Source organism: Gastrolobium bilobum, unplaced genomic scaffold (genome assembly GCF_033153095.1).
Source record: "Gastrolobium bilobum isolate Gb01-03AN ecotype WA unplaced genomic scaffold, APGP_CSIRO_Gbil_v1 utg7986, whole genome shotgun sequence".
Classification (NCBI taxonomy): Eukaryota; Viridiplantae; Streptophyta; class Magnoliopsida; order Fabales; family Fabaceae; genus Gastrolobium; species Gastrolobium bilobum.
The window spans coordinates 299,838-315,974 of NW_026899159.1; the positions used below are offsets into that span (position 1 = coordinate 299,838).

Sequence of the window (16,137 nt, forward strand, 5' to 3'; positions counted from 1 at the left end):
TCAAAGAAATGGGAAAAATAAGAAAAATACAATTACTGGATGCTGAAATAAAGTCTACAAGAGAATGTCATTCATCTAAAAATCTTTAAACCACCATCAAGACAAGGGAAAGAAGAGTATTATTGAAAGATCTTCATCAGTAACATCATAATCCAGCAAGGTACCCATTGCTCCATGATATTAAGCTGCAACAACATGTAAAATTTGGAGACATTATACAAGTTTTCCTTTCATAAAATAAAATAGCACAAAAAGTAAGAGATATTGGTATTTGGTACTTTGTGTCTTTGTCACATAAAATAAATATTTTTTTATTATTTTATTTTAATAAATTAAATAGGCCAGCCTACAAGACTGTAGGCCGGGCTTGACAAAATTGGCCTATGACCTATTTATTAAAAAAACTTTTTTATAAGCCTAAGTCTACTCTACTTTTCTGAAAGGCCGGGCCTGAGCTGGGCTCAATGTAGGCCGGGCCGTAGGCTGGGCTGGGCCAGCCTGACCCATTTACACCCCTATGTGTGTGTCTCTGTCTGTGTGATTTATAAGTATAAAATAAAAATCGAATTCAATTCTCAAATTCGAAATATCTATTAATAATTTTAATAAAAAGTTTGAAATTTATAAAAAAAGATCAAATCCATACACATATGCTTTGGAAAATAAAAGTTCTTCTCATAACAATTATTAACTCATTCTTACGTGACTTGGAAAATTGAGTTTAAATCTTTAAAACACACACTTACGATTTATATGCGTTTAAATCTGTTACGGAACTGACTAAGACTCATATTTATAGAAGGCCCAGATGACACAAGTTCAAAAGTAAACTCTAGTATGACTGATCTTTCTTAACTTTGTTTTATGCAATCACACAGCACACACACTTACCTCCTCTTGGCCAAGGCCGTCATATTGTGTGTCGAGATTCGCTGCTCCCAAGATACTTAATTTATAAATATCTAGAGAGCATTAAATCCAACATCAATCAACTAACCTTTGATTAGACATCTCTGTCACATGGAGAATAAAATCCATACTAAGTGTTGTTGAGAATTATAACACAATAAACTTACAAGTTACAATGGAAAAGCCTCCCTTATCACTAATTTTTTTTATCGCGAAAATAAAAATTGTTAATAGGAATTCTATGGTATTGGTGCTTCAATAATCACGATCCCCCTTATCAGTTGTTGCTTGGACATCGGCTTATCATTGGAAGCATTGATAGTATCATTATTTATTTTAAATCTGGATGCATCTAATTGTATAAGAAACAACAAAATTTCCAGGAACTATATATTTCTCAAGGTTTCTTCTGCTCGGTAGCTAAGGGATTAGTCTCTCCGAATACTTTTCATACACATGAATCTTGAAGTCAAACTTAGGGTCGTTTGGTACACGGATTTTTTTTGAATTTTTGACGAATTAAAATTTTTAAAATTTTAAATTTTCAGATATTATCGTAAACTAATGTAAAAATTATATTTTTGAAAATCGAGATTTTTGGACAAATAAAAATTTCTCCTGTACCAAACACACTCTCTTGAAACCACATGTTTAAGGGATTCCAACCACTTCTACTCAGGCTAACAGGCTCGGTAATTTTTATCCAACTTATAAACTAAATTATTACTTCAAAATCTAAGTGACGAAGCTTGTAAATTGTAATCTTGAAATACAAAAAACAAAGATTTAATATGCAAAAATTATGTCTGCTACAGCTAACAGCTCAAGCTATGAAGAATAGAAGGATCCTTTTTCGCTCACATTTTGTGAAGATATAACACCCTTTGGAGAATGAAGCCTCTTCATTAAATTCGCCGCCTGATGATATTTATCTGTCATTTCCATGTTATGCCTGTCTATGTACTTGAAAAGAATATTCAATTTGCCTTGAAAGTTAATGTTAATTGATCTTTACTTTCATTTTTTAGGTAAATAAAATGTTCAGAACAAGAGAAAAAATCACTATATATCCAGAAAAAGATTAATTATCGCGCCTTCAATTGCACCATAATTTATACAGCCTTTATATCGACAATTTTAAATAAATAAAAAAAGTCGGCAAGAATAACAGACTCGAGGTTCAGTGAGGCTTCGATTTACCTTTACCCTCCCCCCTCCAAAAACTAAACATATACTACAATACAAGTGTGCGTAAAATATAAGAATTACCTATCAACATCATATCATATATAAGAAAAACGCATATTAGCTCCCTTAAAACGAAGGCACGAAAATGAGCACATCCAAGCATCCAGACACGCCTCAAAACCCTTCAAATTGTGATGGACTTAGAAAAAAAAAACCTAAAATATGTCTGGAGGGAGAAATTTCCCAGAAATAGAGCTACTTTCTTGAGCCCTCTGGAGATGGACCTTCAATGCGTAATTGTTCAGCTGCATTAATAAAAAACCATTAAAAGGCCATATCTATTGCTTTCCCCCTTAATATTTGTGCATCTAAGCAAGGGCACTATTGTTCTATTACAACTAAAAATTCCATCCGATTAGAGGAACGGCTTAGAGCAAACTTACATATGATTGTTAGAGTTTCAAAAGAAGAGTAACACTACTTACATGATTCTTCTAATCACAACTGTGCACAGCTAAACTTAAGGTTCTGTGGGAGTTTAATTACAGCACTTACTTGAGCACAGTTGTTTTTTCAACAGTTACATAAGTAGTATTTTTCAAAACAAAGCATATTCAATTTGTATTATACCTTCTGGAGCAAAGTGAATGAGGACCAAATTCATCCAAGATCAACAAAAAACTATAACCAGGTAAAGAAATCACCTCTAAGCTTTGTACTTTTTCTTGGTACTGGTTTAGGACATTCTTAAGATGCTGCACTCCCTTTGTTTTCTCCTCTTGCTCTAAACTGCGTTCATGTTGGATGGCAACTGCTTTTTTCAAAATTTGGTTGTCATTTAACAGGTTCTGCAAATGTTCCTTCAGAGAAGCATGCTTCATCTGCTCCATGGACACAAAAGCAATGAGGATGATGATTATCTGGGAAGAAAACCACTAATCTCTACCTCTTTAAAGGTTGAACGGAATGCGGTGTATTTTTACAATAGATAGAAAAATTAGAAATGAAAAGCATAGGTAGAGATGCTTGGCTACCTCCTCTGACACTCTTGCTTGCACACTTATACATTGTTCAAAAGCCTCTAAAAGTTTGGCAGCACGTCCTCTAGCATCATCAAGGTCTGTTGCATTCATCATCTCATTCACAAATAAATCTACCCAATTCATCCCATCTTGAGAAAATCCACAACTAGGTGTTGAATTGACACAATTTTTCCCTTCGATTGTCTCCTCCCGCATTCCACTACCTGGTGAATTAGAACTAGGGAAAGCAATCTGAGCCGAAAGCATAAACATATCCTAATGAAAATATATATGTATGTGCAAAAGCCAAGTAAATAAGCAGTCAAAAAGAGAAGCAATCTGCATGCCTTACATGTAGCTTGATTTTGATCCAAAATGACACCGCAATAATTGCCACTCACAGCAGAATCAGTGTTTTGAGATTTGTCTCTTCCAAATCCGTGAATGTCTCCGGAAGAAAGTGCACCCAAGCACTCAATGGCATCTTCAATCTTACAATTTTTATTCCTAAAGACTCTTTCCACAACCTAATATGAAACATGAACAACAGTTAATCCGGTATTTATCTCCCAAAGGTTCGAATTTGAAAATCACCCTCCTTAACAAATGCAAAGAAATGGTGGAATAAGTACGTAACTCGGTCCCTTTTTGTTCAACCCATCATTGCTATGCAGTTATATACAAAATAAGACAAAACACACACACACAAAAGAAAATTCTGTTTTTAAAACAATGCACACACGCATCAGATGAAATTATGGAAACTTAAGTTTCACTTAAAAGTTCTAGAATCTTCAAAAAGCATCATCAAGCTGCATCTGCAATGGAACTACCTATTAGTATGAAAAAACAGAAGCACTGACGCACCTCAGGGTCTAAAGCAGGGAACATTTGAAGCAATACTGAGACAGAATTGTCAGAGGCAAAACCGATTTCAGATCGGTTCGGAGAACCATAACTAGATCTTCTGGATTTCTTGACAGAAGAACACTGCGGCGGAGAAGAAGATCCAAAGATCTCTTCATAGCCTACCCTCTTACCACAAACCCCAGCAGACATGGCCACCTTAACCCTTTCACTCTACCCAACAATACAAACCTAGCACTGTTATAAACCAGACAATATTATGTGTCTTTGTACGAAACTAGGTATGAGAACAGAGCCCCCACATATACAAGTTATGTAATTTTGTGTTAGTTCAAGGCTCTGTTTTGTTTTGTGTCAATTTTTTGGCTTTTGGATGAATGGAGTTACTATTTGTTTGGTGAGATGTTGAATAATATATTAATAAGGACCAGGGTTTGATGAAGGATGGTGTGAAGATGGTGGTGGTGGTGGTGGGGTTCAGATTGATGGGGCTCCTTGATTACATAACCTTGAGGCCTTTTATAAATTGCATTTTTCAAAGTTTACAGTTACGGTAGACGCAAGAAAAGTACTATATTATTAGTAGAGACAATGGCAAGTTGGATCTTGGAAGTTGAAACCTGTTAATTTTGCCTTCTTTGGTATTACTTTTTCTTTGCGACTGTTATTGATTCGGACCATTAGCAGTTGGATTTGGATCAATTTCTTGCTTCTTGGGCTACTGCAGTACACTTTTTTTTTTCCCTCTTTTGTCATTTATTTATTTTTTGGGAAAAAAAAAATTTGTATCCCACTCTGATATTCTTTTTCAGTTTCCACTCTATATTTCAATCAGTTTCCACTCTATATTGCAATATGTTAGATCTAAGTTGAAACAACGCTCTGGCATAAACATGGAAACATGGGATTTATATCAAGTGAGGGGTTAGAGAATAGAGTAAAGAATTATAACTGATGATAAGGAAATTAAAGGTTTAAAATTTTATAAGATACAAGTATTTGCTTCCTAGATTATAAATAAGTGAATTTGACTTTCATAATTTTTCCATTAATAAGTATAATTCCTCACTGAAGTGCATTCGTATTCAAATCAATAAAGTGAATAAACTCAATGCTTTCTCTTGGTTTGGGAGGAAGACATACACTTCATATGCATGAAATTTGGAAATTTGCTTTTATGAACTACTAGAGTCCAATGAAAATTTGCACGCTTAAAACCAAACTTTAAAATGCTAAGAACTAAAAATAACAAACTTCTGTTTGGTTTGGGAGAAATTTTTATTTACTAGGAAAATGTAATTAATAGAGAAATTGTTAGAAAGTGAGTTTGATAAGAAAATGTAAAAAAAATTGTTTGGTTGACCCAAATATTACCAGAGAAATTTATTTAAATATGCAAAATCTATGTTCGGGAGAAACTTTGCACCTATTTTTTCACTTCCCCAATTATCTCAAAATACCACATCTCAAGTGGTATTCTGTAACAGTGAATTTCATCCAAAAATCAACACAAAAGTCATTTTTCCATCTATCCTATTTGCCTGGTATTTTTTGAAAAAACCTAAATCAAACGTGGTATTTTCTAATATCCACTTACACTTTTCTATCAATCCCAAAATAAACCTTCAACCAAACACTAAGTAAAGTAACAAAAGAAAACTTCATATTTCTACCAATAACTAGTTTTATCGTATGTGCTCTTCTCGATTCTGTTAAAATAGATGTGTATACGTGTTATTTAAATAATAAACCGTTGTCCATTGCAATTGTTTTTACGTAAGTGTTTTTATCCTTGATCGATATAAAAAATATATATCAATCAGTTTTAAATTTAATTTTCTCAATAGAAAATCATAAAAAAAATCTTACAATAAAACATTTGGCATATGTAATCTCCCTAAAGAAGTTTTAAGAAAATGAAAACAAAATTGTAGAGACTCCTTCCCTACAACCACTGATTAAAAATCTGTTTGGATTCTTCTTTTTTAAGCTTGAATGTACTTATAAGTTAAAACTAAAAAAAAAACTTAAAAAAAATTAAAAGCTATTTGGTGATTACATAAAAATTTTAGCTTAAAAGTTACTTAAAAACACTTATTTCAATAAAACTCTCTCTATATCTCTATAGCTGTTCATTTAAAACAAAAGCACACAATTCAAGAAAAGCTAATAAGAGCTTAAAAAAAAGCACTTCCTAGGAGCTTTTGACTTTTAACTTTTTTCTTCATTATAAAAAAGGAGATTTTCATCATAAGAATTTTTCTCAAAACTTGTTTGGTCTAGCTTCTTATAAGTGACTTTTAGCTTAAAAAAGAAATGATCCAAACACGCACTAACAGATCTAACTTTAGGAGAGGAAGAAGCAAATTTTCAATTCTAAGGGTGCATTTGGTGGTCAGATATAGAGGATACAATAAGGTAGGCTACTGTATCATATTCTTATCTATTATTTGGTGAACCACGAGAATATAATAAATTTAACATGCATGATAGATTATCTTCGACGGGGGATTCAAGATAGGAATTGTCAGGAAAAGATAGCAATTTTTCACATACCTCTCATGTCAAATATAGTTTTATATTATTCTCTTACAAACTTTGCTAGGTACGTGAGAGTTAGCCATTGCCACCGACCAGCCACAGTTGTTGCCAGCCATTGGCCTCCTCTATGACCCGCTACATAGTGTCCAACCATCACCATGAGCTACCAGCCACCACCATTATCATCGGCTACCAGAACCCCTAACCACCAGGCACCAATCGCCATGTCACAACTAGCCATCACCACCACCTCCATCAACCAATCCCTACAATTGCCATCAGTTACTGTCGACGCTGCTATCACTTTCACCAACCACTACAACCTCAGGGCACTGCCACCCTCTACCACTAAACATTGGTACCAAACATCATTGCCATCAATCAACCACCTCAATTGCCACTAGTCACTGTCGGCACTGCCACCACCCTCGTTCGATTTATCACTAGCCAACCACCACCATCATTGTTGAAGGTGGCAAAAAAGGTCCAACCTGCCATTTTGTAGGAATTTCCAACCCGCTTGAACCCACCCCCCTTAAGGGCGGGTCAAAATGGGTTCAACCCACAGCGAGGCGGGTTGACTTGCCCTAGTGATTTTTTTTAATAAAAATATTAATTATTGATTTTTTACACTTCTTTTTTCATCATTTGATACCTTGTACATCTATGAAGAGTACAGCTTTTGAAAAAATTTCATTTTTTTAATATGTTGGCGAGGCGGGGCGGGTTACACGCCCTACCACCTCTAAGTTGCTGCAACTATTGGCCACCGTCACCACCACCAACCAACCACTACCTCTAGTCACCGCCACCCCCAACCACCAAGTACCAATCGCCCTTGCTGCCATCATTAGCCACCATAATTGTCACCGATAAACACTATCGCGACATCACCACTTCAACTAACCACCCATACTTGCAACGACTGCACCAGCCACTGTCAGTAACTATTGGCCATAAATTGATAATCAATTTAGAACTTAATTTTTAAAACTTTATACGATGAAAATATTTTTTTATTTTGAAAATTTTTGTAAGTTATTTACGTATTTTAATGTATTATTTTAATTTTTTTAATAATTTAAGATAACAACTAATATGGAAATAATTTACAAAAAGTAGTTTGAACTTTATTTTTAAAAAACATATAAAATTCTATTGAAATTAATATTTTTATCTATTTATACCATATCATAATATTATATGGTTCGCCTCAAATATCGAAATGATAATATTATTCTATTATTCTTCTTATCTAATGCACATCAAATACCAATAAGCTTATAATACCCATATTATTTTATACTTTTATGCAGCTCTTTTATCTTATTCATTTTTATATCCAAAGCTACCAAATTGGCCCAAAATTATAAGGCCGACTTTGTTCAGTTTAACCTAGCCATTCTAGAGAAACAACTAAAGAATATCTCTCTCTATAAGAGTTCGCAGGCCGCTATAGGTTAAATTTTTAGGTTCAACTTATTTGGATCTCTTATTTTTGTTACTATGGATTATCAACCACTCGATACATCCTTTATCAAATATGTAAAAAAAAAGTAATAAATTTATACTACTCTTACCTTTATAATTATTTCCTTTCACATCCCTATTTTTTCTTTCTTTCTTGATAAAGATGTACCTACATCCGTTGCACTGAAGATTTACTCATCTATAAGCTTGCTTTATGATAAGTATAGTTAGTATCATGATTCTCTATGTTCATCCACAACCACAACCAACAAGCACTCATGAATATGTCACGCAACTTGAACAATAGGCAGTGATGAGGTTGTTGTCGATCCAAGTCCCCAGGTAAGAAGAGAAAAAAATTGAAGAATCTTTAAAGAGGTCACTAGATGGATCCAAATACTAGAAGCAGCTAGGCAAGGCATAAACACCTTTGTAAGATTGTTGGACAATGAAATTGCTCAGTTAAAGCGGACAAGACCAGTCTCGTCAATGATCCTGACAGGACTAATGCCATGTTAGCGTCACGTAGGCAGTCCCGTCATCGTAAAACTTCGAAAGGTCATAACTTGTGACTTGGGTATCCAAATCAGATGATTTTTTTATTTCACAATACTTTTTAAGATCTACGTAATGACACCTCATTTGGCATATTTTATCTCTCACAAACATAGTTAGAATTTGTAACAATGGTACCACAATCACAAGAGTGTTTAACTCAAGAAACTTCTGAGTTCTTTTCGAACCAACACCATGAGCTACAACATATGCCATCGATTGACACGTTTTATCTATGTAAATGATGTTATTTAATTTGTTTTCTTACTTTTCAACTATCTAATAGTAACAAATAATGACAGTGGTTTCCTCTTCATCAACGCGCATAGACAATAACGTATAACAACGTTTTTTTTATAGAAAGACCTAAAGTACTGATCTTGCTATGAAAAAATCGTTGCCTCAAAGGCTTACCGTGGGAAAACTAGGCCAAGAAATCGATGACACAGTGTTGCAACTCATGATGTTGGTTCAAAAAGAACTTGGGAGCTTTTGGGTTTAAACGCTCTTGTGATTATGGAACTATTGTTGCCAATTCAAACTATGTTTGTGGGAGATAAAATAGTACAAATGAAGTGTCATTGCGTAAAAAAAAAGGGGGGGATGAGATTGCCTACGTGGCGCTGACATGACATTAATCATGTCAGGATCATTGACAAGACTAGACCCGTCAGTACCAGTGACATGTTTGACTATATTAGTTTGAAAAAATTTATTCAATTAGTTTTAAGTAGACAATTCTTTTGTCCAACAATCTTAGAAGGGTGCTTTAGCCAGCTTGGCAATAAAAATATATAGAGTGAAGCGATTGAGATTTGGAAAAAATGGGAAATTTAAGTATAAATAGAAAAAATTAAAATAATTTTATTTAAAAATATGAACAATCGAGATTTGGAGAAAAAATTAATTAAAAATAAAATATTAAAAAAATCATTTTAAAAGTATAAGTAATTCGGCATAAGTGGTAAGGAGCTTGTGTCTCTTAAGCAGAGATCTCGAATTCGAGACCTGTGAATGAAAAAAATGGTCTTGGAATTTGGGAGAGTTGTCCCCTATATAAAGTTCGACAATAGACTAGTCCGAATGATGAATTAGTTGAGGAGATTAAAAAATATATATAAATAATTAAATTTTGAATGAAAAAAAGCTATCATTTTAAAAATAAATTAATAATTTGATAATCTGTAATATAAATAAAAGATTCCATACAATAATAAAGTACATATAAAATAAAAAATCTTCTCATTTTTAGGATGATAAAGTCAGAAATGAATGGATCTGGATCCTCTCATCTGAAAATTCACATGACCATGTCATGCGGGGATTCATAACCATACAAAAGTGTATCAATGGTAATAAAGGAGGAGAGAGAAAAAATGTTAAAATAGATAGTTAACAAATCGTAATGATTGATTTATCTTTATATGGTTGCGATCTTCCACATGACCCGTATCATGTTTTTTTTTTTCACCCAGAGGATCCATTTCCGAAATGAATACTTAAAAATAAAGCGTTTTACTCATAATTTCTTAGTCGTGGTTTTTTTGGGCGTTTTGGAATTTGGAAATTGCGAGGGGCAAAATGGTCAAAAAGGCGAACACTAATCTGCTTGTTATCTGCGTTAGGGGTTTATAGGGGAAGAACACGGCGAAACCTAGGAAGCACGACATCAAAACTCGCGCTAGTGAAAAGTGACGTAGGGGAGACATTCACTGCCACCGCGTGAAAAGGTAAGCTCAGTTCATTCTCAATTTTGTTTCGGATCCCTTCCTTATTCTTAAGGATGAGATCGTTCCCCGATTTCCGTTTTCGATTACTATTATTATTTTTAAAATCAACATTACCATGCCAACACTGATTCTACGTTTGCAAATATGCTGCACCCTGTTATGCTTCTTCATCAGTTTTCAGATCGGGGCTTTTTATTCCTGTTATATATCATATATGTGTGTGCATGTTCCTTAGTCTTCTGGTAATGGAATGTAAATAAAATTGAAGCATCCGGTTTCATTTGTGAAGATCTATTTTTAATTTTCATTCGTAAGATTGAAGATTGGATTGGGAACAAGAACATTGTATACACAATTAGAAAATAAACGTTAATTGCTCGAGTAACCACACAAACAACAATATGAAGTCTATTATCTTTTTTGAGTTAGTCAATTTCTTAACATTTTTTTTTTTTGGGCATCACCGTATTTGTCCTCGTGACGGTATAGTGGGAACTAGGATAAATTTTAGATGTGATGTTCATGTTGTAAATCCATTTTTTGATATACCAAACCAGGGCATTGAAATATGTTGATTTTGTTGACTGTGATGTTACAGATGATTGATGATCAAGATCTGGGTTTCTTTGCCAATTTTCTTGGCGTCTTCATCTTTGTATTGGTGATAGCATACCACTATGTCATGGCTGACCCAAAGTTTGAAGGAAACTAGGAATGCTTAGTTGAAGATGTGATTTTCATGTTGTAGACTGAGATGCTTAGTAAATGGAAAATTTGATATTATCATGAACTTCAGTTTGGGAATGCGAATGTTAGCTTATTACTAAAACTTACATAAATATCATTGGAGCACAACAATTCATTTTTTGCTATACTTTATGCGTGCTTCCAAAAGCTTAGTTTTGCGAGTAAGGAACTTTCATTAAAAAACCAAATAAAATGTTGAATTTGCTGTAAGATTACAGGATTTTGCTGGATGATGTGCTGCTATATTTTGGTGGAATCATGACATGAGCAATAGTATTCTATCCCTTTTTCTTTGGAATTTCAAAGTAAACCTTTTCCACTTATTGACTGAAACATTGCATGCATGGCATATGTGAGCTCAGGCTAAGATGTCGCTTACTAATATGTTTGCCATGGATGCTACCCGATGTATATGCCCTGAAGAATTTGGTTAATTTCTTTCTTCCAGAGTTGTTTGATGTTACATCAAGTATTGGATTTTCTTATTGGGTGCTACAAACATCAGATGTTGGAGTAGGATCAATTTATTATTATTATTATTTATTTTTTTTCAATTGGATGGTTTTATAGAAGATACCATCTACATTTTATTGGTTAATTCCTAGGGCTACGTCTCTTCTTATGGTCACTTTTAAGTCACTGTGCTTGATTTACATGAACGCAGAGCGTTAATCTTACAATAAATATTTTTGAAGTTTGTTTGACTTGAGGGATTCTCCCATATAAGTAGTTCTTTTACCTCACTCTGAATCTTTATTGTTTCTCTCGTCAAGCTACTAGTGCAGAATCCCAAGCAACTGCAATGAAAAACCATTTGACCTTTTATCATCTCTTCATCTTTGTTGGCATGAGTTTTGTTAGCAATCTCCTCCAGAAGTTGGACAAAAGAGCCTGTAATGCTATTGACCTCTTCATCTCCACTCAGGATCCTAAATGCATCCGCATTGGGATATTCTCCTAACTCGGTATCGAAAGGAACATTTCTATTCTTCAACTCATTTTCAACTTCCCGAAGAGACTTTATCCTTGTTATTTCCTCAAGGCATTTCAGTGTGAGGCCAACTTTGTTCTTAAAATGCTCCATATTCTCATTTACTCGATCTTGGAGATCTACCCCAAACACTCCAGCCTTCTGTGACAACCGCGTGACATGTTCCATTGAGTATGCCATAAAAAATAAGAGATCTACCATCCTTGATAGAGATTCCAGCATCCTACTGTAGCAGACACTATGAAATGGAAGGAACCAGAAATTTGGCTCCAACTCAGCTTCTGCTGTAAACTTTTCTAATTGACACACAAGAGATTTCAGCTTCTTCTGTCCTTCTCTCAATGCTTGATAACTCGAAGATGGCATCTCTCCAATGCTGGGAGTAATAATGGCAATCTGGCCAATGCAATCTTGAAGTGCTCTCAAGCTTTGAGAAAGTTCAGTTTTTGCTAGAGTTGCAGCTCTCGAGGGACTTGCAAGAATCTCGACGATGATGAAGCAAATGAGTCCTATTGTGGCCTCGGTGATTCTAGCAACTGCAAATTCACTTGGAGAGCCATAGTGATTCCTACCAAGGATTAATAAGGCCCCTATAACTGCCGAAATCCCACCAGCTTGCCCATACATTCTACTATGCCTAAGATAAGAACAGAAAACGACCCATGGTAAAATAGGTAAGAACCTTACATCCACAAATCTTTTGAAACTGAACCAACAAAGGATCCCGTAAATTGATCCCATTGCTGTTCCTTGTCCTCGCGCATTTGCAACTGAGAATGTTGGTTGCCGTCCAGTCACGAAACTGATGGCGATTGTGAGTCCTGACCAATATCCATTTTCCTTGTTGTATATCAAACCAAGTAACACAGCAATGCCTAATGAAACCGAGGACTTTAATGCGAATACCAAGTTGTGCTTTCTGGGAATCAAGTTCATTACAAACTCTCTGATCTTTCTGAAATTCCATTGTGAATCACCATTTTTCTGAGTTTTTTCCAGCATGTGGTCAGTTTTCTTTGCAATGGGCTGGTCCTCTAGGAGAAGATGCACACAGTATAAAAAGAATGAGGTTGGTAGATCTTTATAGGCTATGGTTAGGTTTTTGTTCAAAATTTCTTTTTTAATCTCTGAAGTTTTCGTTGCATCAGCAGCAGCAAAACAATTAGCTTGCTGATCTAACTTTTGGCTGAAGTGTCCTTTGCATTTGAGCAAGACACCTCTGAGCTCATCATCAATGACACCAACAGGAAAAGAAGTATAACTTGATAGAGCAATGTCCATCCCTCTTAGTGGTATCTCCAAGTCTTGCAGATCTTCTTCTCTGTCAACATAATGGGGATTGAAAATTTTCTTTTGTGGCCGTTCCCAATGCATGCCATCCTGTTTTGTGAAAAAACCAAGACCAAACATTTAGCTCATCTATAACTGCTAGGAAATCAATTGCCTGAAGGCACAAGTTCAATGTTGAATGCCATGATTTAGGTTTAGGTTAGCTTACCAGTTTACTTCTGATATTCTCGAGAAGCTTGGCTCCCATTGTGGAGAGGAACTTGGCTTGAGTTAAGAAACCAACAGCAGCTGAGTTGTCTGAGGCAGAGATGGCCTCTATATTGCAGTTTAACCTCTCAGAAGTATTCTCTTTGTATAATCGATAGAACTTCCTTTCCTGAAAGCAAGAGAAAGTGCAAAGTGTTTTTTTGTCATCGTGGATGAATGAAACCAATAATTATAACAATTTGCACTTTTACAACTAAGCAAGGTATCTGCAGGGAACTTCCTATAGCTCCAATAAAAATATGCTATGTTTGAGCTCTTAGCATATTATCTATGCACAGGATTACAGAACAAAGTACTCTCCTTAGTCTTTAGGGATTGGGGGAATCGGATATAATTAATTTTGCAGCTGTTGAAGGCAATAATACAAGGAATAAATAGAGTATTGGGGTGTCCACCGGTGCATATGCTTAGCATTTAGCATAGAATACGAAATAATTACCCTGTTTGTTAGGAGACAATGAGAACAAAAGGAACTGATTCAGAAGGTAAAGCTTATATTGCTTTCATAAATTAGTTCACAAAATTGTTGCAAGATAATGTTAGATGTTGAGTGAAAAGAAATGTGGGGAAAAGAAATGTGAAAAACTGGTAGTAGTTTCTGAAAAGAATCATAAATTTGTTTGTAATGTTAGGATTTCTCTCAGTGATGCTAAATTTGCTACTAAAATATTGTAATATCTGGCAAGTGTCAAAGATAATTGAAAAAAACAAAAGGGGAATAAAAGAGAGGTTATATCAAACAAACATCTACGTCTTTCTTATTCGTTCAGTTTTCTATATTGTTCCTCTGCCTGTCACATGCTCGGGTACGCTCAGCTAAATTCTCCTTTCTCTCTCACAAACACGTGCGAACATGAACAAGGAGACAAGATTGCTCCTATCTAGTAGGAAATTGCTTTAAGAATTTACTTAAAAGAGCTTGTGTGATATGCCTAATAATTATACAAATATCCAAGTTCCATTAAGATATATCTAAAGTTCCATTAAGATAAGTCTAATAATTATACAAATATCCAAAGTTCCATTAAGATATTTCTAATAATTATACAAATGCCCAAAATTATATTAAGAATAGTTTGATGACAAATTGTGAAAATTTTAATAATTTGGTTGTGATAATAACATGTAAAGATGTTTCTTGCTAATATCAAATTAATACTATAATACTGAACGTGAAGGTGTCCAATTCCAACGTATATAGATGCTTCTAAGCCATCATGAAAAGCAAATTTAGATTTATTTGGCTTGTTTTTCATCCGTTCACTTGTTCCTAAATGATGAGCAGAATGAACCAAATGTCTCGCTCTTTATGCATATGGACACAAACACTAACAGACAAATTGGCCTTACACATAAAATAATAAACACCAAATCTTATGAGTGCCAAATCTGATACCGACACGTAATAAAATATGAAAGGGTCATAAAGATTTATTAGAAAGAAAGAAGGGGTTAGGCTAACATGGACTAGTTTATAAAACCACTCTAGAAAAAGCAATAATAATTTTGTAATTCAAGTAATTGATTATAGTATGATGATGAACTATTTGTTATGTCTAAACTGCTTCTGCTTTTGTAACGTATATATAGTTTATTGTGAAATATGAAAGAAATATACATGCTTTGTGCATTGAACAACAAAGGAAAAACCAAGTATATATGGCTATCAGATTTATGTTATAACCGAACAGTTCATAACATTTTTCAAGTACTACATTAAAATTCGATCTAGCATGATTTCAAGATAAAACAAAAGTTACCTCATAATATGCAAGGCGAGGATATGGGACCAACATGGCCAGGACAGAAGCAAGAGCTCCAAGGGCTGTAGAGCATGCCACTTGAATTGGGTGCATGGCCACTCCTTCTTGTCCACCATATATCACTGTGCTTACATAAACATTCACTAGCTGTCCAAATGCAATTCGCTTAGTCAGCAAGTGGGTTGATTCCGGCAGCGCAACCACAAAAGCACTAGCTGCCACCGCCAGGGCAGCGACTCCGTTGGTGAAGTTGTCAGGTCCTATGACCTGAAGGCTAAGTAAGGAGAGGATCATAACATGAAGGGTTGCTAAAAGGACATGCCAGCAACCTCTTAGGGTGTCACCAAGTGTTGCATCGGACACTATGAGGATTGTTGTCATATAAGAGAAAGCTGGGAATTTGAGGTAGCGTTGGAGAGGTGCAGGGCCATAGAGGGAGATGCAACCTACTATGGTGCATGCTAAGGCTGTTCTTAGAGCAGAGCCTAGACGAGCTCGCTGCACCTCTGCCCTTGTGTTAGCAATTGTTGTTGTTTTTGACATCATGAACTATGCACAAGAAAGATTGTTACTTTACTTGGGAGTAATTTGAGGAGTGAGTGTGTTTCCTAACTTAATAAATGGCAGGGCATTGCTACGAGGTTGAGAAATATGTTAACATATATAATATAAAATATATGAGTCATCATTTATTAATTTCTTTAGAAAGTTAGTTCGTTTAAAAAAAAAAAAAGTTCTCACGTGTGAAAGGTTGTTGAGTGTGAGAACGTGTCATATTACAATATTATTGTGTTTAA

General features: G+C 34.8%; 3 protein-coding genes across 3 annotated transcripts; 1 reads left to right on the forward strand and 2 right to left on the reverse strand.

Annotated features, from left to right (window-relative positions):
* Window positions 1-2,007: 2,007 nt before the first annotated feature.
* LOC133287833 (uncharacterized) lies at window positions 2,008-4,470 on the reverse strand. The gene is made up of 5 exons (XM_061485517.1): window positions 3,987-4,470; window positions 3,472-3,646; window positions 3,132-3,343; window positions 2,802-2,978; window positions 2,008-2,402 (listed from the first exon to the last, which is right to left on the reverse strand). The coding sequence occupies exons 1-5, from the start codon at window positions 4,176-4,178 to the stop codon at window positions 2,313-2,315; spliced, it is 846 nt and encodes a 281-aa protein (XP_061341501.1). The 5' UTR covers window positions 4,179-4,470; the 3' UTR covers window positions 2,008-2,312.
* Window positions 4,471-10,880: 6,410 nt separating this feature from the next.
* LOC133287831 (dolichyl-diphosphooligosaccharide--protein glycosyltransferase subunit 4A) lies at window positions 10,881-11,315 on the forward strand. Its single transcript, XM_061485515.1, has one exon. It carries the CDS (start codon window positions 10,881-10,883, stop codon window positions 10,992-10,994), a length of 114 nt encoding a protein of 37 aa, XP_061341499.1. The 3' UTR covers window positions 10,995-11,315.
* Window positions 11,316-11,563: 248 nt separating this feature from the next.
* LOC133287827 (uncharacterized) lies at window positions 11,564-15,888 on the reverse strand. The gene is made up of 3 exons (XM_061485511.1): window positions 15,338-15,888; window positions 13,519-13,686; window positions 11,564-13,400 (listed from the first exon to the last, which is right to left on the reverse strand). The coding sequence occupies exons 1-3, from the start codon at window positions 15,884-15,886 to the stop codon at window positions 11,661-11,663; spliced, it is 2,457 nt and encodes an 818-aa protein (XP_061341495.1). The 5' UTR covers window positions 15,887-15,888; the 3' UTR covers window positions 11,564-11,660.
* Between the last annotated feature and the right edge of the window lie 249 nt (window positions 15,889-16,137).